Source organism: Grampus griseus (genome assembly GCF_964374135.1).
Source record: "Grampus griseus genome assembly, chromosome: 21".
Lineage (NCBI taxonomy): Eukaryota > Metazoa > Chordata > Mammalia > Artiodactyla > Delphinidae > Grampus > Grampus griseus.
The window spans coordinates 12,706,456-12,733,023 of NC_139015.1; the positions used below are offsets into that span (position 1 = coordinate 12,706,456).

Here is a 26,568-nt window from a genome sequence, read left to right on the forward strand (position 1 = left end):
CCTCCTTAGAGGCCAAATATAATGGCTGTAAGACCATTTCCCATCCCCAACCTCCAGAAAGGCCCTAATTCATCTGTGCAAAGCCAGTCTCCTGAAAGCCAAATTTAAGGGCATCTCTAGGTCTCTCTACCAACAAAATCTCAGGCTGACAGCTGGGCTTCATGAAAGTCAAAGTCGGCCCGGGGAACTGCACACTCTATACCTCGGAGGCCCCGAGGCCACTAAGAACAGGAGTGCAGCTGAAACAGGCTGCGGCCTCCTGCCCAGCCCTAGGACACCTTCCTCCCTTGGAACTAGGCCGTCTTCATTCTCTTCCTCGCTGCTCCCACTGCAACTTCCCCTTAGACTTCTTTCTTTGGCTGGCTTTTCTCCTCGTCTTCTCCTTGGGTCTCCGTGTTCATTTCATGTAGCTTCCCTCTTGGGGAAGGCATCTGTTCCCACGGCCTCCAACATCGTTCTTGGGCAAATGACCACACACCTGGCGTCCAACACTCACCCGAGCTCGGTGCCTGTCAGATCCAACTGTCCACCTGGTGTCTGCTTTGGAGGGCCCTCTGCCCTTTCTAGCCCACCACGTCCACAGTTAAACTCACCCTCTTCTCCACAAAACATGCTCTGCTCCCAACAACCCCTCCAGGAAGCTTGAGAAGTCAGGGTCACCTCTTAGATCCACACCTGGCTTCCTCCTCCCACCTCTTCTTCCAGGGAAATGTCTCCTCTCCATTCCAACTGCCACCATCTTCACCTGAACTCTCTACTGCAGTCTCTGCCCCCATCTGCTGCTTCCCATCACGGTGAGAAAAACCTCCCTTAAATATCGACCCCTCTGTGCTCCAGAGCCTTCCCAAGGAGTTCAGCTGTGCCTTGTCTCACAAAAGCATCCACGGAGGTTACTCTGCCAACCAGTTTGCAGACTGCGCTCTGAGCAGTCCTCCCAAGAGCTACCAGGAGGAAAGCGAGGCACCAGAGTGGGCAGGACAGGCCCCCCACCTGCTCCCTCCAGGGCAGCTCTGATTTCATCTCTTGAAAGTTCAGGTGGGTTGCCGGCGTGAGGCTTAAAAAGTGAAGACCCCTTGCAACCCATGGACAGATCACTCCAGTATCAGCCCTGACAGGTGGTCGGTCATTCAGCCTGTCTTTGGACAGTGACAGGGAGCATATTGTTGCATACTCCAGCTCAAGTCACTGTGGGCGGTGAGAGCTCTATTAGAAAGTTCTGCTCAGCCAATACCTGCTTTTCTGTAACCTCCACCCAGAGGCCTGCACTCAGAACTAATACAGATCAGTCCTAGTCTTTACCAAGTGACATTAGAGACAGTCCCGGATCATGTTTTCCATCATCACACCGATGTTTTAATCTGGAAGCACTTCACAGCTTCGAAGCACGCATATGTTCTCTGCAAACAATCCTCTGAGGCAGGAAGTATTAATTCCGAATCCTCCCTACCTACATGCCTCTGTTTCCCCTTGTATCCTCACTCAGGCTCTGGCTCTAATGAAGCCGGTGTCCTGACTCATCCAGCGAAGACCAAACAGCAGCTCTGATCTCCAGGGCTTTACGTATGATCTGGTGCTGGGGAATGTCCACCGATATACTGGAGAGTCCCCCGAGGCCTGGATCAGAGCCCACAGCTTCCGAGAGGCTGAGAGGCACTGAGGGCAGTGAAAGAGCACAGGTTCTGAGGTTGGACTAACCCGGAATCAAATCTCAATTCCATAAAGTGGAGCAACTCTGGGAAAATTACTCAACATCTTTGTGCCTCCATTCCCACGTATGCGAAAGAGAGAAACCCTGCCCATCACAGGAAGAACTAAATGAGATAATAATCAGAGCTGAGAACCGGGTAGGGGCTCCAAAACGTCAGCTACCACCTCGCTGCTTTATCCACCTCTGTCCTTACTGATCTTGGCCTTGTGACATTTTCTGAAACACCAATATGCTCTGATGATGTCCCATCTCATACAGCTCACTACTGTGTTTCTTACTCTTATTTCCTTAGACAGCCAGTTACCTCCACGCAGGCAGGGCTTAGTTCAACTAAAAGATGGCTCACTGAGTGCACAGCATATACTCCCAAAGAGAACATCAGGGGATATAGGGGCAGCATTTCTGCACATATTACATGGTCAAGGAGCCTTGGGTCTCCCAGTTTCAGGGAAGCTATTTAGGGAGGACACAAAGAGCACGGAGATAAACTGCCTGAATAGCCCAAGAAATATTCTGACAGTGGGCCTGCGTGCTCTAAACGTCCTTTGCTAGTTAAAACTTCAACTTGATCAACTCTACTCCAATAAAAAAAATTAATTAAAAAAAGATTAGGACTTCTTCAGGTATCTTAAAAAAATTTAACTTGAATTAAAGGAAGATTGGGAAGAGCTTGTTTTAATAGCAAATTTTCATACCTAGTTACTACATACAAGACAAATTTTCTCTGCGGAAGAAACCAACCTAGTCTATCCAGTTGCACATATATATATATATATATGCACGGAACAGAAAACTCAGAGCTTAGGTGTTTGACAAACAATAAAAAGTAATGTATTAACTGCTCAGTAAGGATAAGGTCCTTTATATATATAATTCCAGAAAACCTAGAGAACTAACTTTGAACCACTCTACAGAAACATTAACACTATGCAGTCATGAACCACAGAACCTGGGGAGCCCGCTCGCCTTATCCACGTTCTGAGGCTTCGTCATAGGACAGATGCGAGATTTAAATTCAAAAGTTTTCCGATGAAAATCACCTGTCTTCTGCTGAAGGAACAATGTCTCTATGAGGGCCATGTTTCGGACACTGACCATGTCTACATCACAGGAGGATTTCTCACTGTACTCTCTGCTGGGCCCCACATGGCTGCACCTAAGAGGAAATCTCTCACTTGCTTCCCTGGGTCAGTGCGGTGTCTGGCCATGTGGAACACACTGCCATCGGTGATGTGACTGCAGATGTCCTTTACTTACAAGAACACCATGTGTCATCAATTCTAAGGGGCACATTCCTCACATTTCCACACCCCTGAAATGGGACGTGCCTTCTAATCAATTCTGTGTCATGATTTCACTGCAAGCAGTTTTTTCTTGCTTACAGATACATAAAATAATGGTGCCTCTTCCAATCGATGGCATCTGATGTCCAGTGAAGTCTGGTGGTTATGTTTGAGCAAAGCTGGTTGAAAAGTGAACATCTGTTACTCCATTTTCATTTCTCCATTAACTGAGATTGCAAAATTAATCTGCATTCTAAACCCCCCACTCCCTCCTCCCCATATATTACATTTATTTATGCATCTATTTAGTCAACAAATCTTCATCTATTCAGTGATCATATATGTATTAATTATCTGTTCTGTACCAGGCACTGAGCTAGATGCTGTGAAACTAGTAGCAAATATGATATAGTTGTACTTAAGATTATAGCAGATTCTTCAAAATCACATATTTGTGGAAGTTACACTTTTCTGACTAAACAACAATAATCAGAATGTAGGCCCTAAAAAGATCCAAACTGTGGGGAACTTGATACAACAAATAACAGGGTTTTTTCATTCCAAGAAAAAATAAATTTTTTTAAAGTAATCTAGGGGAAACCTATAGGTTAAAAAAACTTAAGAGACATATCCAAAAATCACAACATGTGGACCTTATACAGATCCTGATTCAAATAAACAGACTGTATCAAAATTATGACACTTACGAGACAAATTGGAAATTTGAACACTGACTGGATATTTGATGTTTTTGAGGAACTACTGTTAATTTTTTCGGATGCAATAATGATACTGTATTATTTTTAAAGAGTGTCTATCTTTTAAAGATATATACTGACGTAGTCATGAAAGAAATAAGATGTTTGGAATCTGCTTTAAAATATTGGGCTGAACCATATGAAATTGTTTTTGTAAGTCAAAAATGGTTGAACATCTGCAGTTTCATATTGGATGTATGGAAGTGGAGGGAGGTACTAATGAGACAAAATGGCCACGAGCTGATTAATGCTGAAATCGGGGTGACGGTCTATGAAGTACGTTTGACTCACTTGCCTCCTTCCTGTGTATAAAGTTTTTCCATAATAAAAACTTATAATAAAATGAGGCCTATACTATGCTATATTTAAAATAAGTCACCAACTAAAAATACTGGAAGTGGAAACTGGAGGTCTTACTGCTAAAACACTCTAGCTAAAAAATTGATTTTCCGTTGCAGGAGTAAATGTGTCTGAAACTTTAACAATTTACCTAAGTTTTCCCTCTACCTTCACAATTCAAACTGAAGTACATTTTTTGGGTATTTTTTCCTGATTATTTTGACTAAGTGGCTTGCTTTTAAACATTGTGCCGTCTGGGCAATTTGGTTTTTCCTTCAAGAGTTATTCTAGAGTAGAAACCGGAATGCTTGGCATCTCTTTTAAGTTCAGTTCTAAATAACCGTGCGAACTTGGCCACATGTTCCACTGCCCTTGGGTCCATGTCACTCAACTCTCTCGAGCCTCTGTTTCTTCATCTGCAAACAGGGCACGGTGAAACAATCTTCTCTCTGATGGTCTATGAGTCTGGACTGCAGTGTCTGCTCTTTGCTTAGCAACTTGAGCTCACCCTCGATTTTGCATGGGATATTTGGCAGTTCTCTGGCTATCTGACAAGGGCCACCTAATCTACACACAAAGACCCTCACACTGCAGTGGATTTCAGACTACACAGCCCACTGAAAAGCTCACACACACAAACGCATCCCTATGGAAAACTTTTGGAAGTTATGAAAGCTGGTTCTATAGTGGAGCAGGAAAAAAACTATTGAGATCCACACGAACAGAGAGCTTGAACAGACCTCTGTGTCCCCAAACTAATGGCTTGTCATGGAATATATGCATACATACATACATGCATGCATGCATACATACATACATACATTCATACATACATACTGGGTTGGCCAACACAATACATATATATAAATATAGGTAATACATTCTAATGTAAGTATACACTATTTAATATACTTTTAAAAATATTTAATGGCCTGAAAATCTACTTAATATCATCAGATAGTAGCTGGTGGCTGGAGCTTAGCTGGAACTAAGTGACATGCTGGCAACAGTTGCAGGGACCAGATGGAGGCTTGAGACTGTCAAGCTCAGCCTGGATTTGTGAGTTCATTCATAAATTGCTCAGGGAAGTTGGATGAAGCAGGGGATGTGTGTACTTGAGTCTACAAGTGGGTACATGCCAAAGAGGAGACGTGTAAAGCACATGAAACGCAACAGCAAAAGAAGCAAGATTAAATACTTCACAGAGATCACATCACTTATTTTTATGAGACAGAATATGAATCATTAGTATGATCACAGCTCTGGCCTCCTCTCTGAACAAAGATTACCTTGATGTGCTTCACTCTGTCTTCTTTTTCTGTCTTTGGTTTCTTTCCTGTGGCAACAAAAATAGTTCTGGATTAATTCATGAAGAACAGAGAGGCATTTTCCCTAAGTTAAATTCTTTCTGAAACTCTCAATGAACTCATTGCTTTAATCTGTACATGGCCAAGATCCCAAATGCTTCTTTGACTGCTTCTGGGGGGCCCTGAGAGTCATTTTCCCCAGACAGGTAAGAGCAGAATTATCATCCACAACGGGAACGAGGGTTGTATCCTTGCTGTGACTACAGATGTGGAAATAAAGAAATCACAAAGGCACTATAAGATATATCAAGCCATCATTGTTTCAGTCACTAAATATCGTTATCTACCTTTCTTAGAAGGTCGTTCAGATAAAGGCAACATTCGGTAGACTCGGAAGGCGTTGTTTCCTTTCTTTATGCTTTTATCTTTGACTTCTTCAATGTCAGGCAGAGAGTTCATGGCACATCGAAAATTCGCCTTCCATGTTTTTGGATCAGGTTTATCTACTCCTGGTTGATGCTTTCCTAACAAAATAGTTGAAAGAATCAAAGTTAAGAAAAAGAGGGGAAAAATTATTTCTAGAGTAAAAATGTCTGGAGACAGGATTGCTGGCAGGTAGTACAGAGAACCCTTTTAATTCTAGGCCACACCTACAGTGAGCAAACCTCCTGGTTTATTTGGGGCTGAGCAGGTTCTTGGGATGCAGGAATTTTTGTTTTAAAACCCGAAGGTTCCAGGCAAACTGGGACAAACTGGTCACCCTGGCTCTACGAAATAGCTTGAGAGAAAATTATAATGGTAGAAGAACGGAGAATCAGGGTAAGGAAAAGACAAAGCTAGGAGGCCAGTAGCCCGACAAGCACAGGCAACTGGAAGGTCTCTTTTTCATCTGACTCTCAAACATTAAGTAAAAGTCCGTTCCTGCAAATAGCTGGCTAGTTAAATTTTGTTATAAATAAATATAATCTTGACTACCTTTGGGGGAGATAAATTTGACCCAAGTTTATACGACGCAAAACAAATAAGTTCTATATTCCCCTGGTACACACCTGGGGAACTTCATCAGAAAACCACATTTACAGGAAATTTAAGGACTAAGTTTTCTATGGAATGGGTTGAGCATCACTTCTTTTTTTAAAAAATAAATTTATTTATTTATTTGTTTGTTTGTTTGTTTGTGGCTGTGTTGGGTCTTTGTTGCTGCACATAGGCTTTCTCTAGTTGCAGCGAGCGGGGGCTACTCTTCATTGTGGTGCGCAGGCTTCTCATTGCACTGTCTTCTCTTGTTGCGGAGCACGGGCTCTAGGCGTGCGGGCCTCAGTAGTTGTGGCGCACGGGCTTAGCTGCTCCGCGGCATCTGGGATCTTCCCAGACCAGGGCTCAAACCCGTGTCCCCTGCATTAGCAGGCGGAATCTTAACCACTGCGCCACCAGGGAAGCCCGAGTATCACTTCTGAGTGATGCAGGCTGTACCCCACGTGTCCTAGATGTGCCTGGGAACAAGTCCCAGGTTTATCAGAGCTATTTTCATGAAGTCATAAACCAGGAGATTTTATATATGTAGTAAAAATAAACGATAGCTAACAGTCTACAGTATAACTGAAATTTGCCAAGAGAGTAGAACTTAAACATTGTCACCAAAAAACAATGTACACTTTAAATATTTTGCAATTTAATTTGTCACTTATACCTAAAGGCATGAAAACAACCACAAAAAAGCAACAACGCCGGGCTCTATAAACAATGCGGGGTTAATACCTGTATGGATGGCCCAGTTTCTAAAGAGCGGTGCATCTTTTTCCACATCCCACCCGTGTCTAGCTGCATGCATCCAGGGGATCTGAAAAATCTTCTTTTCCTGAAAAAAAAAAATCAATAAGCACTGCAGCCCTGGGTTTCAGGCCACCATTGCAGAGGATTATAGCTAGTTCCAGCTAGTAAGATTCCCTGCTAAGTATCACTGGGTGTGCTGAGTATCTACTGTAAACCAAACCCACTTCCCCACTGGGCCCCAAACCTTGAGAGTCTACCAGGTGAGACTGAGAGGCAAGTGGAGTCTGGTAGGATAAAAATAAATTTCAAGGTCAACGGTGATGATTTGGGAAATGCCAATGTGCCTCCTTTCCTTTACAGGAACACAGGTAACTGGCCATTTACTGAAATTTCTAATGCTTAGTCTTATGATCTACTCCCATCACTTGGTAAAGAGGAACTCCTTCTGCCTTAGGTAAATTAAAAATTAGGCGACTCTCCAAATGAACACTCACTTTGCCGCTAAAGGGAAGTTGGGGGTGTCTGAGGCCATTGTCACAGAGACTAATTATCTCAATCTGCTCACGCAGCCAACAGAAATAAAAGATTTTGTTCTAATCCCTATGTGTCTGCTACCCTGCATGAAATAGCAATAAATACAAACAAAGATGTACCAATGATACGAAGATGATACTCCTTTTCTGGAGAGAAGTCCCTCGAGTACTGTTCTTCTTATAGCAGACCCTCTCCATCTCTCTCATATCCCAAGAGGTAACTCAAAATTGCTTAAAATCAATCCTGGCAAACATAGGATTAGAAACCAGTGCTTTGGAAACAAAGTCACACTTGTAGTAAAACTACTTATGTGAAACTTGGTTCACTTGGCATGTTCACGTGGTCTCAGTTTTGGTTTTTGCAACACCCTAACGAGCTGCGCGTATGTTATTTTTTTCCACTTTACAGTTGAGGAAACTGAGAGACAGAATTAAATTTTCTAGCCAAGGACCTTATAGTAGTAAGTATCTAAATTCAAAACCGAGGCCGTGTAATCCCATATTCAGTCACTTATTCATATCACCCATTGTCTCCCAGCGGTTAGATATAGAAGATTTCCTGTCCTACAACAGATCTGTTGACTTGGACTCCATGGAGATTAAAACCCAGGAAAACCATATTTTTTTAAGCTCTTAAGGTAGGTCTGATAATTTCTAGGTATGCGGATCTCTGCACAATACACTGGAGCAGGAAGGAAAATGTCAGTAGGGATTTTCCACCACTTTGGTCTCACACAATGCAAGATACAAACGGTCCCCACCGACCCAAAAGGGACTTGGCCCTCCCCACAGTACATATTGCAAAGCCTGAACTAAAAATATGTCAGAACATTTGAGATCTCCCTAGAACTGTTAAAAGGGAGAATTCTATGTATTTAAAACTTGGTCAGTAAAGAAGAACTGAAAGCGAGAGATTTTTCATAAATCCCTCCTTGTTCATGCTGTATCATCCACTGAGAGAGGGCAGGGTTTCAGGTTGGCCAGATTCAAAAGGGCAGTGATCAGAAGAGGGCTGAGTGAAACTTTATTTCTTACTGTAGATGAAAATAAGAGGGCAAAATCACTTAATGCAGTTTCTGACGTTCACATGAAAGGGAAAAACGTGCAAATGAATTTATCTCAGTGAAAGAACTTTTCCTGAACTACACAACCAGAATCTAAAGGTTTATGCTTAAAGGTACAGATCCTTAAAGGATCCGCTGTTGTACTTTCTTCTAGGACAAAGGAGATCTGGGGTGACACAATCTGAAATCTATCTCCTAAGACACAAAGTTGATTTTATAAGTAGATCTTTTCAAGCATTTGCGTGTCTGCAGGCACACACACACACACACACACACACCTCCCGAAACTAGTTTCCCAGAAACCATGCTCAAACCATGAAACCACAAAAGTAATGACTGAACCTAGCAATTATCCACCACGGATCCTCTTTAAATGGGCAAAGGATGTGAATAGACCTTTTTCCAAAGAAGATAAATAAATGGCCAAATGAGCACATGAAAAGGGGCTCAACGTCACTAATCATCAGGCAGATGCAAGTCAAAACAGCACTAAGATACCATTTCATATCCTCTAGGCTGGCTAGAATTTTTAAAAAAATAAACAGAAAATAGTAAGTGCTGGTGAGGACGCGGAGAAACTGGAACCCTCACACATCGCTGGTGGGGATGGAAAATGGCGCAGCCATTCTGGAAATCAGCTTGGCTGTTCCTCAAAAAATTAAACACAGGGCTTCCCTGGTGGCACAGTGGTTGGGAGTCCGCCTGCCGACGCAGGGGACACGGGTTCGTGCCCCGGTCCGGGAAGATCCCACATGCCGTGGAGCGGCTGGGCCCGTGAGCCATGGCCGCTGAGCCTGTGCGTCCGGAGCCTGTGCTCCGCAACGGGAGAGGCCACAGCAGTGAGAGGCCCGCGTACCGCAAAAAAAAAAGAAAAAAAAAAAAAACACCAAAAAAAACAAAACACAAATTACCACATGATCCAGTAATTTCACTCAAAGAATTACAAACAGCTGTCCATGCAAACATTTATACATGAATGTTCATAGCAGCACTACTCAACAATAGTCAAAAGACTGAAACAACCCACATGTCCACCCACTGATGGAACAGAAAAAGAACATGTTACACATGCATAAAATGGAATATTATTCAGCCACAAAAAGGAACGCAGTATGATACGTGCTACATCAGGGATGAACCTTTAAAGCACTGTGCTAAGGGAAAGACACCTTCCACCAAAGGCCACATGTTGAAAGAGTCCATTTATATGAAATATCCAGAAAAGGCAAATCCAAAGAGACAGAGAGCAGATCAGTGGTTGCCATGAACCAGGGAAAGGAGAATGGTAAGTGACTACTTCATGGTACAGTGCTTCCCTCTGAGGTGATGAAAAAGTTCTGGTCGTGACGGCTACATAATATTGTGAATGTACTGAATGTCACTGAATTGCACATTTTAAAATGGTAAATTTTTAAAAAAACTACATGTAACTTTTAACTAGTTTTTCAAATTGCAAAACTACGTTGAAAGATAAAGATGGCAAAATTCATTTTAAACCTGAAAGAGATTCTGACCAGTAAACATTCTGGTTGTATGGGACAGGGAGGGCGTTGCTCTGCGTAGACTCTGTGACATCAGGCTGTGCCATCAGAATCCCAAGCGCCGGGTCCCCACCCCTGGTGTCTACACACAGCGTGCACGGAAGGACTAAATGCAGTAGCGGAGCTACTCAAGTTTAGATACATAGAGACCTCTGCCCACCTGCAGGCAGGAGAGAGAAGCCCGGCTCGAGTTGAGAAGACGAGATGATCTTGAGCAAAGCAGAGCAAACACAGCTTGGCCCCAAACGGAAACTAGTCCTCTTATCTCCCTGTGCCTCTTCACTCCCCCAATATTTACAAGATGTTCCGATGTCGTTTGCTATTTTTGTTTGGATTTCTTACTTTGTTCCGAGATGACCTGATATTTACACAAGCACAAGCCTGCTCTCAAAGTGCAGAGCAGGAAAAGGTCGGGAGCTACCTGATGATCTCCCAGGCTTGGGGAGGGGCCTTGGTGCCTGGTCCAGGCAGATCTCCGGTAAGAAATAAGAACGTCAATAACCAGGGTTGGGGGGCTTCCCTGGTGGCGCAGTGGTTAAGAATCCACCTGTCAATGCAGGGGACGTGCAGACCTGGTCCGGGAAGATCCCACGTGCTGCGGAGCAACTAAGCCTGTGAGCCGCAACTACTGAGCCCACAAGCCACAACTACTGAAGCCCGCGCGCCGCAACTACTGAAGCCCGTGCACCTAGAGCCTGTGCTCCACAACAACAGAAGCCACCGTAATGAGAAGCCCGTGCACCACAACGAAGAGTAGTCCCTGCTCGCCGCGACTAGAGAAAGCCCGTGCGCAGCAACGATGACCCAACGCAGTCAGAAATAAATTAATTAAACAAAACAAAACAAAACAAAAAAAAACCAGGGTGTGAATCAATCGGAGCGACAAGAAAAACGGTGAACCTGAATGCGACCACCTCCTTCCTTCCTCAAGAAACAGCCCAGGGAAACCACAAGCAAAAATGAGGACAAATCCAGAACTGAGCTGGTCTCTTCAACAAGCCAATGGAGAGACGGAAAAAGGGAGAGCGCACCATTCATAGTCAGGAACCAAACACAACCTGCACACATTCTTTGGCTTCTGATTGAACAAATCAATTGTAAAAAGATATCTGGGGAATACTCAAGGCATTCTGAATACGAACAGGGCAGTAATGACATTTTAAGTGACGATTACTTACGATTAATTTACGATTACCTATAGTGGTATTGTGGCTCTATAAGAAGCCTTCCTGGATCTTACAGATGTACGGTGTCAGGGAGCTGCTTTACCACACACCCCACAGATCCTTTTTAAATGTTAATGATTGTTCAATCTAGATGTGAGTTTTAAATCTAGATGGGAATTTACTGCGCTATTCTTCCTAGTCATTAGATCATTCAAGCACACTATGTCTATTTGCAAATATTCATAATAAAAAGTAACTGGCCCAAGCCACGACCCCTTTCAAGAACTAGTTCTAATATTGCTTTGCCAAACTTCCTCACCGCTCCTCCAGAGGAACCCAGAGGACCCGTTCCATCACCCTCCACCCCTCATGTATTGAAAGGAGGAGGTGGAAACAAATTTAAGGCATTAATTAACCACCTATGTGTCTCTTACTAAGAATGCACTGGGTTTGACGGTGTCCCCATTTGAGAGGCACGTGACAGCTGCCAACCCCGTGTTCTTAAGTCTAATTATCTTAACAGAACAAAAACAGAGTCACTGATGTTCCTCCCCTTCAAGCGCCCATCATTCATCCATTCATTCTCAGCACGATGTTACCTCCTGGGTGTCGGGCACGAGGCCTGGCACTGAGCTCGCAGCAACAATCAAGACAGCCCTGGTACCCGCCCTCTGGCACGGCCAGCCTGGAGTGCCTCACCGTGAGGACCGACACTTGGAACACAGCTAAGGCACAAGTGAATGACAAAGCGCCGCAGACAGCACAGGTGTTCCAGGAGTCACAACAGGCTCCAGCGGGAGAAGAGAATTTGGAATGGCCTCAAACCACTCAAAACACGAACAGGGATTCTTTTTTTTTTTCTTTGCGGTACGCGGGCCTCTCACTGTTGTGGCCTCTCCCGTTGCGGAGCACAGGCTCCGGACGTGCAGGCTCAGCGGCCATGGCTCACGGGCCCAGACGTTCCGCGGCATATGGGATCTTCCTGGACCGGGGCACGAACCCGTGTCCCCTGCATCGGCAGGCGGACTCTCAACCACTGCGCCACCAGGGAAGCCCACGAACAGGGATTCTTAGGCTTATGAATGGGCAGGAAATAACAGTAGGGTCTGAGTGAAATATTTCTGTGGACAGACGAACGCCAGCCAGCCTGAGTTGGCAGAAACCTATAAATAGATGCCCTGGGGAGGTGTGGGTACGGAGAGGAAATGCCCTGAGGCCACCTGAGGTCTACATGGACAGGCACGGCTCTGTCCACATTGGGCGCTCAGGCAGCCCACAAGCTCCTGGGACAGCGCCGTCCTGAGTGGTGCCGTGTGCTGTAGCCACAGCACACCCTCCTTGCTTCAGCCTGGCCCACACCCAGCCCAGCAGAGGACAAGGGGACAGTCTCCTGTCCCTCTGGACCAGGGAAGGGAACTCACGAGCCAAGAGCCGGAGAGGGGTCAAGTGCTCACTTGCACCAAGAGGCATCCATTCACTTTCTGGTCCTCTATCCGAAAAACACGGGCACAGTGGCGGGAGGAAAAGGTGTCTCAGTGCAGAGTACCGGTGAGGAAGCTACCCTGCGAGGATGTGTAAGTTCCCTACAGCCATCGTAACAAACTGCCACCCGCTGGGCGGCTTTACCACCACAGAAACGGATTCGACCACAGTTCTGGAGGCCAGCAATCCAAAAGCAAGAGGGCAGCAGGGCTGCGTTCCCTTCAGACGCTCTGAGGACAATCCTCCCTTGCGTCTTCCGGCTTCTGGCGGTTCCAGTTGTTCTTGGCTTGTGGCTGCATCACTCCAGTCTCCGCCCCCTCTTCCGTGGATGTGTGTCTCCTCTTCTGTGTCTTGTAAGGACCCTTGTCGTTGGATTGGCCCAGCGGGATAATCCAGGATGATCTCATCCGCAAATCCTTATGTTAATTACACCCGCCAAGACTCTTTTTTCCAAATAAGTTCACATCCACAAGTTCTGGGGCTTGGGATGCGGACCTATCTTTTGAGGGGGCCGCCATTCAACCTACTACAGAGAAAAAACTGTAGCACGTCAAGCACCCACCTGGTGCAGGAGACGCAGTGACACTGTAAGTGCGCCACTGCATCGAGCCAGCCAGAACGGGTGGGTGGGTTTTAAAAAAAGAAAAAGCAAGAGCAAACTTACTTCTCTTCGGAAATCAGCAACATCTGCTTTAATTTCACACCCTAAATCAATAATAGGCAATGTTACTTTGTTCTTCACAATAGAATCCTACTAAACCTACAAGCCTTGGTTTCCTTGTCTGCAAAATGGAAAAAATAACAGCATCTACCCCACAGTGGGGATTATGGGAGTGAATGCACGATCTTGCGCAGAGAAGGGCCTGCACTCCATAAATTAGCTTTATCATTATCACTATCGTTATTCTTGTCCTTGAGGACCCTATGTCTCTTCAACTCTCCTTTGACTATCATCTCCCCTTTACTGACACCTCTGCATGCGCCCCTGCTAACCCAGCAGGACGAGGGGCAACCTGACTTCTCGTCTGTTTCTTTGCAACAGGCTAATTACAAAGCCCCTCCAGGATATAAACCTAAAACACTATAGACATTGCAAGCCTGGAAAAATATATTGTTTGCCATTAGACCTTAAAATACATGACAGGTCACGTGAAGTGAGCATACGCTTTACTTAAAGTATGTCTGTTTACTTCTACCCCATCTTGTTTCAGAAGGGACTCAGATCCATTCAAATACATACACTGTTACACTTAAAATAAGTGAAAAAATAGGTAAATGAGGGGAAAAGAACAAAAAGAAATAAGATTTGAGAGATAACTGAAAAAATAAAATGAAGCAAAAAAAAAAAATATGCTGCAATATTTTGTACACTTGTTAGGAGCGGCCACAATCTGGCTCGAAGCTCTGGAGCACGTGATACAAAGGTAAAGCCTGACCTGCTAAATTATTCATCGTGTCCTTAAGATTAAAAACACAGGGGGGAGGCAGAAGAGGAAAAAGACATTTGCTCCGAAGAACTGCAATTCCTGGTAGTGCGAGAGCAATCTCTCTCGGGCCATCTTAGAGAAAGCATGATGTATTCGTTGCTTTTCTAGATTTTAACTAAATGTTTTCAGGTGGTCTTTACTTTTACATCCCATGTCTTCCTGATTCCGCCCATGAGAGGCAGGATCAACTACACTGAGAGTTCTCAGGTTGATAAAAGTAAGGAAGTATTTATGTATAGATAGGGGGTGTAAATGATGCAATACTGCTTTTTTAGGACAGGGAGGCACACAAACAGGATTTCATGATAAAAATAAAACCATTTTTTAAGACAAAAACAAAAGTTTTCTTTACATAAAGAGATACTGAAAAGAAAATCAGTATGCTCCATTCCCAGCAGAAAGCCCTACAGGTTCCATGTCCTCTAATCCTCGAAAACCAGAAGCAAGAACGGAATTTAGAGAAGGAAAAGGGTAAGAATTACTGAACAGAAATACAGCAAGAAGCTTCCCATCAACAGTCATCCACGAGACCAGAGCCTTACCTCGGGGTCGAGGCTACAGTCTGAGAGGATGATAAGTCTTCCTTGTACGATAATTTCATATTTTCACGATCCTTTTTGCTTGGTTGTTTTTTGTAAATAATAAGCATAATATTTTGGACACGAAGAACAGTTTCACTTGCGGTGATCCACAGGCACCGGCTTAGTCAGGGTCTCTCTCACACAGATGCACACACCCATGCGCATACAAGCAGATGCGCACACACACGCGCACTTACCTTGTTAAGCCACTTCAGCCCTGGTATCGTGTTTGAGTTGATCTGTTCTTCCAGCCACGGGCGCATGCGCATCCTCTCCACCGGCATGGTGCCCTTCTGCAGAAGAGAAGCAACACATCAGGCATTTCTGCTACCCACTGTCATGTCTGCACCGTGAAGTCTGACACCCCTGCCTGACCCTCTTCTATTTTCCTCTTCCTCAAAACCGCACAGCTTATGGGGGCTGGGGGGCCCTGAGAGCTTATCAGGGGATTTGCCCTAGAGCCCCCCGCCCCTGCTTGAGTGCGGTGCTCATTCCCCAGAGGCCGTCTCGGTGGGGTGGTGGTGCAGGCCACCCCTGCTCTCAGCTGAGAGGGTCCCATGACGCAGAAACTCGGCCAGTCACAGGGCCCGGACGCCTAACGCTGGGCTGTGTTTACGGCAGGTACCTTCAGTGTATCAGGTACTCAGAGGACCAGGGCCTGACAAATATCTTTGGGTATTATCCTTCCAAGAGCCGAGGGTGGACAGAGTAACCAAGTCATTCCTCGAGGGTATCTGGGTAACAGACACGCGTCGAAGCCCCGGCATGGGCACTTGCAAGCGCTTACAGAATCAATTCACGCGGTTCCAAGGCCTTTCACCCACTGGCCACCCCTCCTGATGTCGTCTGTCTCCCTGCAGAGTGCACCAGCCTCTAGCTCTGGCTTCAGCATCGCTTTGACCTGGAAGCATCTCTTTCTTTTTTTAGTACTTTTTTAAAAAGATTAATTAATTAATTAATTTATTTTATTGGCTGCGTTGGGTCTTCCGTTGCTGTGCGCTGGCTTTCTCTAGTTGCAGCGAGCGGGGGCTACTCTTCGTTGCGGTGCGAGGGCTTTTCATTGCAGTGGCTTCTCTTGTTGTGGAGCACAGGCTCTAGGCACGCAGGCTTCAGTGGTTGTGGCACACGGGCTTCATTAGTTGTGGCACGTGGGCTCAAGAGCGCAGGCTCAGTAGTTGTGGCACACGGGCTTAATTGCTCCACAGCCTGTGGGATCTTCCTGGACCAGGGCTCGAACCCGTGTCCCCTGCATCGGCAGACGGACTCTCAACCACTGCGCCACCGGGGAAGCCCGAAAGCATCTCTTATTTGGAATGTTCCCTCAAGGGTCTTTCCTCACTGCCATCTGCCTCCTCTGGCCTGGGGTCACCTGTCCTCCACCAGCCCACATAACACCTCTCTCCCCTCCTTCCAGATGCATTTCTAGACAGTCTTTCCCTTGTCCACCTAAATACACCCAGAGCGGGGTCACTAACACAGTGCCATCTATCACTCATCTTCAGCCTGTTTACACGGAAGTTTAAATTCGATGCAGGATTCAAAAGCAGAGACAATGGCGAGCAAGCATCCCTTCCACAGGACTTCGTGCACAGCGGGACATCATCCTCTTTTCAACCCTGGGCTGCCTCATCTTTCCTTTATTCATTTTCTCCTCCAAAAACGAGCTCTGAATATTCTATTCAGATGACTTCAGGCTGAGATGGTCAAAGTCTCAGTAATCTCCTCGTCCAGCTCACAAAGGCCTTCCCGTCTCCCCTACGTGCAGCTGCTCTGCCACCTGGGGCCCCGCCCTCTGCCTGTAGAGCCTAATTCAATTCTGGAACTAAATCCTAGCCCCTGCCTTTCCCTTGGCCCTCTGCCCCACTTCTGACCTACTCGCTGTCTCAGACGCCGCCTGCCGCTGCCTCTCTGTTCCTCCTTCCTGGCCTTGCCAACCCCCAGCAGTCCTCCAAGACGCAGCCTCCGCCCTCCTCCACCACGAGGCCCCCCCGGACGCTCCAGCGGAAGGAAGCTGTCCCCCTCCAGGCCCCACAATACCCAGGGATCCTGTACTGCTCATTTGAAAATCGAACATTGCATCAGGGCAGCTATTCCAATGTTGTCTTTCTTCTTATCTAACTCTTACCTTAATTGCAAACTTTTCAGCTGTGCTCAGCCTCTCTTCCTAACCAAAGTGTAAATTCGCTGGGAGTAGGAGCTCTACCTCTTCTAGGTCTTTGGCTAATCCTACTAAGCCTAAATGCGGCCGTCCCCCCACCCCGCCCCCTCCGAGATGTGCAATACAAGGACCAAGCCAGTTCTGAAGATCAGGCAAGGTGCCGTCACCATGGCAGGCTGGCCCCGCCCACTCATCTGGTGGCTTCAGGAGTGACGGGAACTGCAGGGACAGTCCAAAAGGACATGGAACGGCCACAGGGAGCCCCCAACACAGCTGCTCTGAGTGGGTCTCAAGTTGTTCCACTCACTCACTCTTTCACCCACCCACTCAAAGATCATATATCAAGAGTGATGTTCCAGGAGTAGGAAGAAAGAAGACAGTCCCTGCCATCTAGGGACTCCCAGTCTAGCGGGAGACAGGAGAGAAGATAATTCCCACAGCCCACGGAGCATCCTGTGTCCAGGATGATAAGAGGAGTTATGGAGAGTTCTGGGAGCATCAGGAAAAGCTGTCCACATTAGATGCACTGGGTGAGTGTGCACTGTAAGGGCTCTGCCCAGTCAATCCGATCAGATCCTCCTTCTTGAGAAGATCTTAAGACACAGAAAGGGCGCAGCTAAGTCAGGGCAGTAGGAAGAGGAGCTACGTAGTGACACGCGCTTCCGAGGGGACAAGATGACAAGCTCAGCAACACGGAAACATGCCCCTGCTTCCAATCCGTCATTATAATAACATATTCCTCCCCTATTTTTTTTTTTTTTTTTTTTTTTGCGGTATGCGGGCCTCTCACTGTTGTGGCCTCTCCCGTTGCAGAGGCGCAGGCTCAGCAGCCATGGCTCACGGGCCCAGCCGCTCCGCAGCATGTGGGATCTTCCCGGACCGGGGCACGAACCCATGTCCCCTGCATCGGCAGGCGGACTCTCAACCACTGCGCCACCAGGGAAGCCCCCTCCCCTATTTTTTTTCACAGACAACCCATTTGGAAAAAACGGTCACCTGAAATAGTTCAAAAAGCTTTCTGATCCGAGTAGGGAAAACTCTATTATCAAGGGCTTCACTTATTTCAGGTTCTATGGTATCGCTGTTTTTAACGGCTAGGACATGCCTGATGATACACAATGAAAGGTAACCCTTTTACCTGGAGGCACGTCCTCTGTCTTACTTGATTTTACAGCCTGCTCCCCCGCCCCCTGCGACAAACACACTGAACAGGTAATGAATTACCAGTGGTCTCGCCACACAACCCAGAACAAAAAGGTTGCCGTTTGACATAGATTTCTCATGACTCTCAAGTATGCATCCTCCGGTGAAAGAAAGGAAAGGTAGAATTCTACACGCAGCCAGCACCAGAAACTCATGCCTACGTGGCATGTGTTTTCTAGCTTCTATCAGTGAAATTCAAGATGATAGACTGGTCTTCCTTCTTTAAGGCAAGTTTCCCATGGGCAGCAACACCCAGGCCAGCGTTGCTTGAACAGAGCTGAAGAAGGCATGGAACTCGGTAGAGAAGACAAAGAGGTGCTATTTTTGCCAAGAGGACCAAAATACACCAGAAATCGGGACGCTCGTGTTCCAGTCCTGGCTTTGTCATTACCACTGTGTGTCCTCGGGCCAGTCACTCAATCTCTCTGGTGGATACTTTGATCATCTAGAAAAAGGAGAGGTTTTACAAAGATAATTTCTGAGGTTATCTGTGATTCTAGGAATCCGTTGGTAACATGAAGGCTCATAATCTGATTTATCTTTTCTGTAAGCTTCATTTCTTGTACACTGTGCTGTTTTTAAAAGTGAAATGCTTAAATTTATGGTTCTATAAACCTAAAATATGAAGCTTCTACCCTCAAGCCTGACTTTGGAAAATCAGCTATCCTTACATCTTGGAGATTTCGGGCTGGGATCATCTTCAAAACCATGGCATTGGCTACAAATCAATTCAGTACGTGGCAAGTATTCAGAATATTACTGGCACCAGGGCTGCTCCATAAAGGCACGTGAGCTGTTCACTGTGATACACAGGACATAAATCGCATCCTCCATGAAGCTGACCATGCTAACTGTGGTCCTGAGTAGTGTCATTAACAGTGATCTTGAATTCTAACTTAAATAACTGAGGTTCGGGTCTTGGAATAGTAACAGCAATGGCTACTACTACTGAGCACTTCCTATATGCCACGCATGAAAACCAGGGTTTTCTGGGAGCTTCTCACTTCTCTTTTAACCCTAGGAGGTAGGGACTTTATTACCCCCTATTTCAGATGAGGGGATAGGTTGGGGAACTGCCCAAAGGCAACCTGCTGGTCAGTAGGAGAGCCCAGACTCTCGTTCAGGTCTGTCTGCAAATCCCCAGACTCAGAAACCGTAATGCCTGCCTTACTCTCACTTCGGAAAGTATTCAGTTATGATGGTCTTTCAACTGTTCTACTTATGGAGGTATTCCCAAGCCCTCTCTGTTTTGCATACCACTGACGTATCAGTCATCCTAAAATACCACTTAAATCATGTTAGTGTTCTGTATTACAGACTTCTAAACATCTCTGCTAGATTTTAGATAATAAAATCCTTGGCTGACGGGGTGCTGCTTCTGGTAACGGCATGGTAGGTAATTCAGACCTAACTCTCCTGGTGAATACCTAAGAAACCTAGACAAAGTGTGTGTGTTTTGTTTCGTTTTGTTTTGTTTAGCAGCATTGGGTCTTTGCTGCTGTGCGTGGGCTTTGTCTAGTTGAGGCGAGCGGTGGCTACTCTTCACTGTGGTGTGCGGCCTTCTCGTCACAGTGGCTTCTCTTGTTGCGGAGCACGGGCTCTAGGCGTGCGGGCCTCAGTAGTTGTGGCACATGGGCTCAGTACTTGCGGCTCGTGGGCTCTAGAGCGCAGGCTCAGTAGTTGTGGCACATGGGCTTAGCTGCTCCGCGGCATGTGGGATCTTCCCGGACCAGGGATCGAACCCGTGTCCCCTGCATTGGCAGACGAATTCTTAACCACTGCGCCACCAGGGAAGTCCCACAAAGCTTGTTTTTAAAAATATGTTGAGAAACATCAGAGAACTAAGATGGTAGTAAAGAATTAGAAGGGCAAGATCTGGGAGAAGAAAGAAACCCAGGATGGTAAGCCTGATGTTTGGGGCATCTGCCGAATCCAGAAGAGGAGGCTTTAGGGCATCAAAGCTGAGCAGAGCTGTTGACACATTCGTGACTAGGAGGATAAGACCTGAAGCTAAAGAAAAGGGAGTCCTGGAAACCTCCCTCTTTCCAAACATGCAAGCTTTGTAAGGGATAAAACTAAATGGAAATAGACTAACCTCAAAGACTGAAGCCCAGCTTTGATTAAGCTCAATCCTTGACCCAATTAAAATGATCTGGAACTACCAGAAGTTAAGTTAAATCATATCTTGGGGAAAGATGACATTATCCTAAGACTCATATTCTCTCTGCTGTTTTTCAGATACAATGGCCAGCATTCAATCAATACAGCTAGGAATACAAGGCTAAAAGACAAGAAAATAGAAAACCAAGGGAAGTAATGAACAATAGAAATGGACCAATAGGGATACATACACAGATTTTATACAGATATAATGAATATACACATACCAAATGTTTCCAGACGTAATCTTTAAAACAGCTATGCCTAATACATTCAAGGAAATAAAAGGCAAGATGGGAAATTTTTTCAGAGAACTGGAGACTATAAAACAATAGAAATTCTACAACTAAAGTATAAATAATTAAAATTAAGAACTCGATGGATGGGTTCACCAATAGATTAGACATCACCAGGGGAAAAAATAGTGAACCAGAAGAGAGGTCACAATGAAACAGACAGAATGAAGCACTGAGACAAAAAAGTGGAACATGTAAAAACAGACCTAAAATCCATAAAAGACTGTATTTTAGATCTAAAAAGGTCTAAACATGGGTAGTTGGAAGTTCCACAAAGATAAGAGAAAGAATGAAGCAGGAGCAAAATTTGAAGAGACAGTGATCAATGACCACCTAACCACAGGTTTAATACTCACTACAGACCCCAAACTGGCAACTATAAATAAAACCACACCTGGGCATACTGTAGCACACTTGATGAAAACCAAAAGTATAGAGAAAAATCTTAAAAACAGCCAGAGGAAAAACAGGCTCATGACCTTCAGAAACCAAAAAACACAAAACCCAGAAGGCTTACAGTGACTCCTCAACAGAAACAATGGAGAACAGAAGACAATGGAAAGATGCCTTTAAAGCACCCAAAGAAAATAATTGCTATTTTAAAATGTTACATACAGTGTGAAAATTTCCTTCGGGAACGAAGAGGAAATAAAGGCATCTTCACTCAGAGGAAAACGTAGAGAATTTCTACCGGAAGCCCCGCAGCGCATCAGTTCCCAGTTAACAGCGTCACAGGAGATAAGCCGCAACCGGGCAACAGGGAAAGCAAAGGGATGGGAGCTGAGTTGCTAAGCACAGGGCCTAACTTTGAGGCTGTGTCACAGAAGCCAATCACAGCTGTGCTCAGTGTCATCTCTTCTGCAGCTGCATCATTTGTTTTAAACATGCCTGTGCAGGCTCCTGTCACCTAATAGTTCTCCCCACATAGCCATGCGCCACCCCTCGTATCAACCTACATCAATGTTACCCTCCCAGCAAAAGCCAGCTCAAGTCTATTTTCATCCATTAAACCTTCTCTCACAACTCTAAGCACTGGACCCTATCCTCCTGTGGATGTGCTGTCTGCAGTATCCAGTCATCCAGTGTACCGACAAATATTTATTAAATACACGTTATTACAAGGAACTGTGCTAAGTGCTGTGGAGGATTCAAAGACGTGTAAGACAGGATCGCTACCCTCAAGGAATTAATAAATTACCTGGGGGCATGAGACATAAATTATATAAAGCTAACTGATAATACTATAATTATAATAATAAAAGACTGCAATAGAGATCCGAAGGCAGTATATGATTAATTGCCAACTAGGTGAACTCGTTCATAAATCATTATTAGATGGGTTCGTAAGCGAAAGCTTTATGGTAAAGGAGGAGCTTATAAGGTAGGGAGGGATCACTTCGGCAGAGAAAAGGCTGCAGGTCAAGTTAGGCAAGGTAAAGGCTGGTACTAATGGCCAAAGCAGAACTGAGGAAGATGTCTCTGCTGATGTGGGCAGAGCAACTGATGCATGTACCAACATGGGGGAAGCTTCATACGAGCCAGCCAGCGTGTGAGAAGCACAGACTGGATAGTGTACAAATATCATCACTAATCCTCACAGCAGCCCTACTCAGTTAAATATTATTATCCCCATTCTAGAGATGAGAAAAAGGATAGCCTGAAAAGGTAACTTTAAAAATAGAAAAAAGTGTCCAAGTCACACAAGCCCCCAGATGGGGAACCAAGATTTGAGCCCAGGTCTTTCTGGAGGGTCTCCAATGCCCAGCTAGATACTCAGCTTGTTTACAGGGGCTACTAAAAGCTCTGAATGGCCTCGTTTCATCATGAACCAAGCAGCACTCTATGCAGGAACACGTGGAGGCAAGGAAGCCAGTAGCCAGAGCTACAGCTCTGTCCAGGATGGTGGCTATGGGAACACGCAGGAAAAGAAAAACGCACGCGCAAGTGGCAATACATTTGTAGGAATATAATAGCAATTTTTAGTGGTGATTTTTCCTGAATATGCAGTAATCCTTCCCAAAATATAAGTTCCTCTTACATAACATCCCACACTGACTTTTGTGTACCTTTTTGAAAAAATAAGAATTTCAGTTTAAAATTATGTGAATTGAGAGGAAGCTGTAGTTGAAAACTGAATATCACCACCACCACCATTCTCATCATCATTCTCTTTAACCCCGTCACATTGGCTCAGGCCCTTATTAAGAATGGGATACCAATGCTTTTCATGCATTATTTCATTCCATCTTCAAACAATCTATACGAGGTACAGTATCTTATCTCCATCTCTACAGATGAGGAAATGAAGCTACTTCCCAAGATGCAGAGCTGTCAAGTGGTAAAAGCTAAGATTCAAACCCAGATCTTCCTGACTGGAAGAATATGCCTGAAACCTCTAAAACAGTTTTTATTCCAAACATCCAGTAGCAACCCATTAGAGGGTCAGGAAATCAGTTTATTGGATTAAGATCTGAATTACAGGATGAAGATAAGCACTTTAATGTATGAGACTACAGAACAGAAACTATGAGAGTTCCCCAAATAACAGTAAGCATTGTTTCATTAAACTTTTGTTTCAACTTTACATTATTATATTGGTACTGTGGCCAAAAAAGTATAAAAAGCATCGTACTGTGCTAGACTGGTTCCCAGCTGTGTGTACAGATGTGTGTGAGCATGTGGATGGTGGGGGAGGCAGAGGTCATGGTGGAAAGCAGAAAACGGAAGAGAAGGAAATAGCAGAGAAGAAGTGGCAAACCCTTACAGCGGTAACTGACTCCCAGGAGACAAGTGAAATGTACGAGCGAAGTTCAACAGCATGTGCTTGGCATGAAAATACCATGTTCAGAGCTAAGATGAAAGGACTCTGCATTATGGAGGGGGCCTGAGACTTACCCATTTGGCTATACTTAATACTTCTCTGCCTACAATATTCAAATCACGCTACATACTCTGGTGGGACCGTAGGGCCAAGTCAACAATTAGCAGTCAGGAAATCAGAAAGACATTCAGCATTTGGATGGAGCGCTCGACGCAGAAAAAAGCTTGCCTCTCGGCATAATGTTATCCACACCAATGCAAAACCAATTTTAAAGTTTTGTTAAACTTCAGGAGAGTTAGTAGGTAATGGAAATCAATTGTATGCTATCCATTGTATCACGGATGTAATTTCATGCACTTACTGTTTTACTTTATTGAACGTTAAAAAGACACGTCATAGATTCATTTAAGTATTTTAGTCTCTAGCCCCGTGTTTCTCAGGTTTTAAGCAATTCAACCATGAATTCCCTTATTATATGGATTTTTCAGGAACCCAACCTTGAATGATGTGGCAGGATTGCTATAAATAGCTCAATATATCATAACCCAGTATTGCTCAGTATATCATAAGCATACTTTGCTATATTTTCTTTTCACCTATACCAGCATCCCAAAACTGCCTGTGCAGCATTATTACCTGGGGAATCAAAAAAAAAAAAAGGTTCCCTGGCCCCATCCTAGAACTACTGAATAAGAATCTCCAGGGTTTAAGAATCAGTTATTTTTTATTATCCTAGGATAACTGTTATGCAGCTAAGTGTAGGTATCACTGCCATTTAGTACCATTAGCCAATGGCCTTCCAGGTCTCGTATGTTTCATGAATATCTCCAGTTGAGTCATGGGAAAACAGGGAGGCCGATGGGGAATAGATTTCACCATGAATGGAATATAAATGCATATGAAATTAAAAGTCTAAATACTTCTAAATACCACAGAAACAGTTTCCCATACTGAGAATCACCCAGACTATAGTTTTTGCATATTTGCCATTCTACCCACAATTTTCTTATTAGGCGTGTTTTCTATACCCTTTTAGAAGACATTACCATAGCTCCTTTACAAAAATTTCCCTGCCTCTGACCACAGTCTACCCTGGTACCTGAAACAGTACGATTTAGCCTCTGAATCACAACCATAAGCTGACAGAGAAATTGACTTATGGCCTCCACACGTGTGCTAGAAAGACACCAAAATATCTCTGGCTTTCAGTACTGCAGGTGAGCCAACGGTCATTCTAGAAAACAGTTCTCAACGCAGCCTAAAGAGAACAGAAGTTCTCTACCCAGGGAGTCAGCCTTAGAAACATATGGCACACGTTGCATCTGTGCATCTGCACTTTTCCAAGAGAGGGTCCATCTTTGCCCTTCAGGCTCCACTTCCCCGCTTCCTCTCCCTAGTATGTCCACTCTCTGGTCCCACTCTTCCCAAACACAGCTGCCCAACCACTTTACTACATATGGGTCTCTCCCTCTTGTTTGCTCCGGTGGCAAAAATTCAGGACTGGGCTGAATAGTACCCTGTCATAATAATAATAATAATGCCATTATAGATTTATGGTTTATCACCTCACCAGAGCTTTCAAAAAGTCTCTGCAGGTCTTTTTTTTTTTTCTTCTTCTTCTTCTCCCTCATCAGTGCTTCCTGTTCCCCATGGGAGCACTTTCAGATTTTTCCAACCTCACTTCCACACTCATCAATCCCAGCAAATGATCTTGTCTCCAGCTCCAGAGAAAAAAACAGAGGCCACCACTCTTCTTTCTGAATGTCTGACTCCCTTCCTTCTTCAAACTTATCTGTGACCGCCTTTTGTCCTTCTGTAGACCACTCTGCAACAGGGAACGTGGAAGGTTTAAGAGGAGAAATACCTTGTATGATCATCTTTGGGCCCATCCATGTTGCTGCAAGTGGCCCGGAGATGGTCATACTGAGAGAAGTAAGTCAGACAGAGAAAGACACATATCATATGATATCACTTACTTGGGATCTAAAAAAATGATACAAATGAACTTATTTACAAATCAGAAATAGACTCACAGACACAGAAAAGAAACTTATGGTTACCAAAGGGATAGTGGGGTGAGGGGAGATAAATTGGGAGTTTGGGATTAACATATACACACCACTGTATATAAAACAGATAAACAACAAGGATTTCCTGTATAGCACAAGGAACTATATTCAATATCTTGTAATAACCTATAATAGAAAAGAATTTTTTTAAAGTATATATATATATATATATATATGTAAGCTGAATCACTTTGCTGTACACCTGAAACTAACATGATATTGTAAACCAACTATACTTCAATTTTCAAAAAACGAGAGGAGAAATACTGAGATTGGTTTCAGGTCTTCTGAATTTGAGATATCTTTGGGATAGCCCAAGAGACGTTGGATGGGCAATTAGATATCTGAGGCCAGAGCTCAGGAGAAAGGTCTTGCCTGGCAGTAGTCAGGCACCCCTTTATAGACTGTTCACATGCCATCTCCTCCACAAAGCCCACCCTGGCCAACTCACAACTGCCCTTGAATCCATGAAACACACTGCCTCTGGGCTTCCCTGGTGGCGCAGTGGTTGAGCGTCCGCCTCCCGATGCAGGGGACGCGGGTTCGTGCCCCGGGCCGGGAAGATTCCACATGCCGCGGAGCGGCTGGGCCCGTGAGCCATGGCTGCTGAGCCTGCGCATCCGGAGCCTGTGCCTCTGCAACGGGAGAGGCCACAACAGTGAGAGGCCCGCGTACCGCAAAAAAAACAAAAAAACCACACTGCCTCTAACACGCATCTTATGCTGCCTTACATTCTTTGCTGCAATTTTATGTGCCTTTGTCCACTGAAACAAACCTCTGTTAACACTGCTACATATGTTAACATGTAGAACTAGCCAGCCTTGCACTCTGCACCCAGC

The 26,568-nt window shown here is 44.9% G+C and overlaps 1 protein-coding gene across 2 annotated transcripts in view; it reads right to left on the reverse strand.

The window, feature by feature from the left end:
* The window catches only part of IRF2 (interferon regulatory factor 2), an 84,733-nt gene that overhangs the window by 25,545 nt on the left and 32,620 nt on the right, over positions 1-26,568 (reverse strand). For both annotated transcript variants that reach the window (XM_082680502.1, XM_082680503.1), the window contains 4 exons: positions 15,220-15,315; positions 7,154-7,253; positions 5,743-5,919; positions 5,378-5,424 (listed from right to left, as the gene is read on the reverse strand). In XM_082680502.1, the coding sequence (XP_082536628.1) occupies positions 5,378-5,424; positions 5,743-5,919; positions 7,154-7,253; positions 15,220-15,306 (411 nt within the window). In that variant the 5' untranslated portion in view covers positions 15,307-15,315. The remainder of the gene's footprint in view (positions 1-5,377; positions 5,425-5,742; positions 5,920-7,153; positions 7,254-15,219; positions 15,316-26,568) is intronic.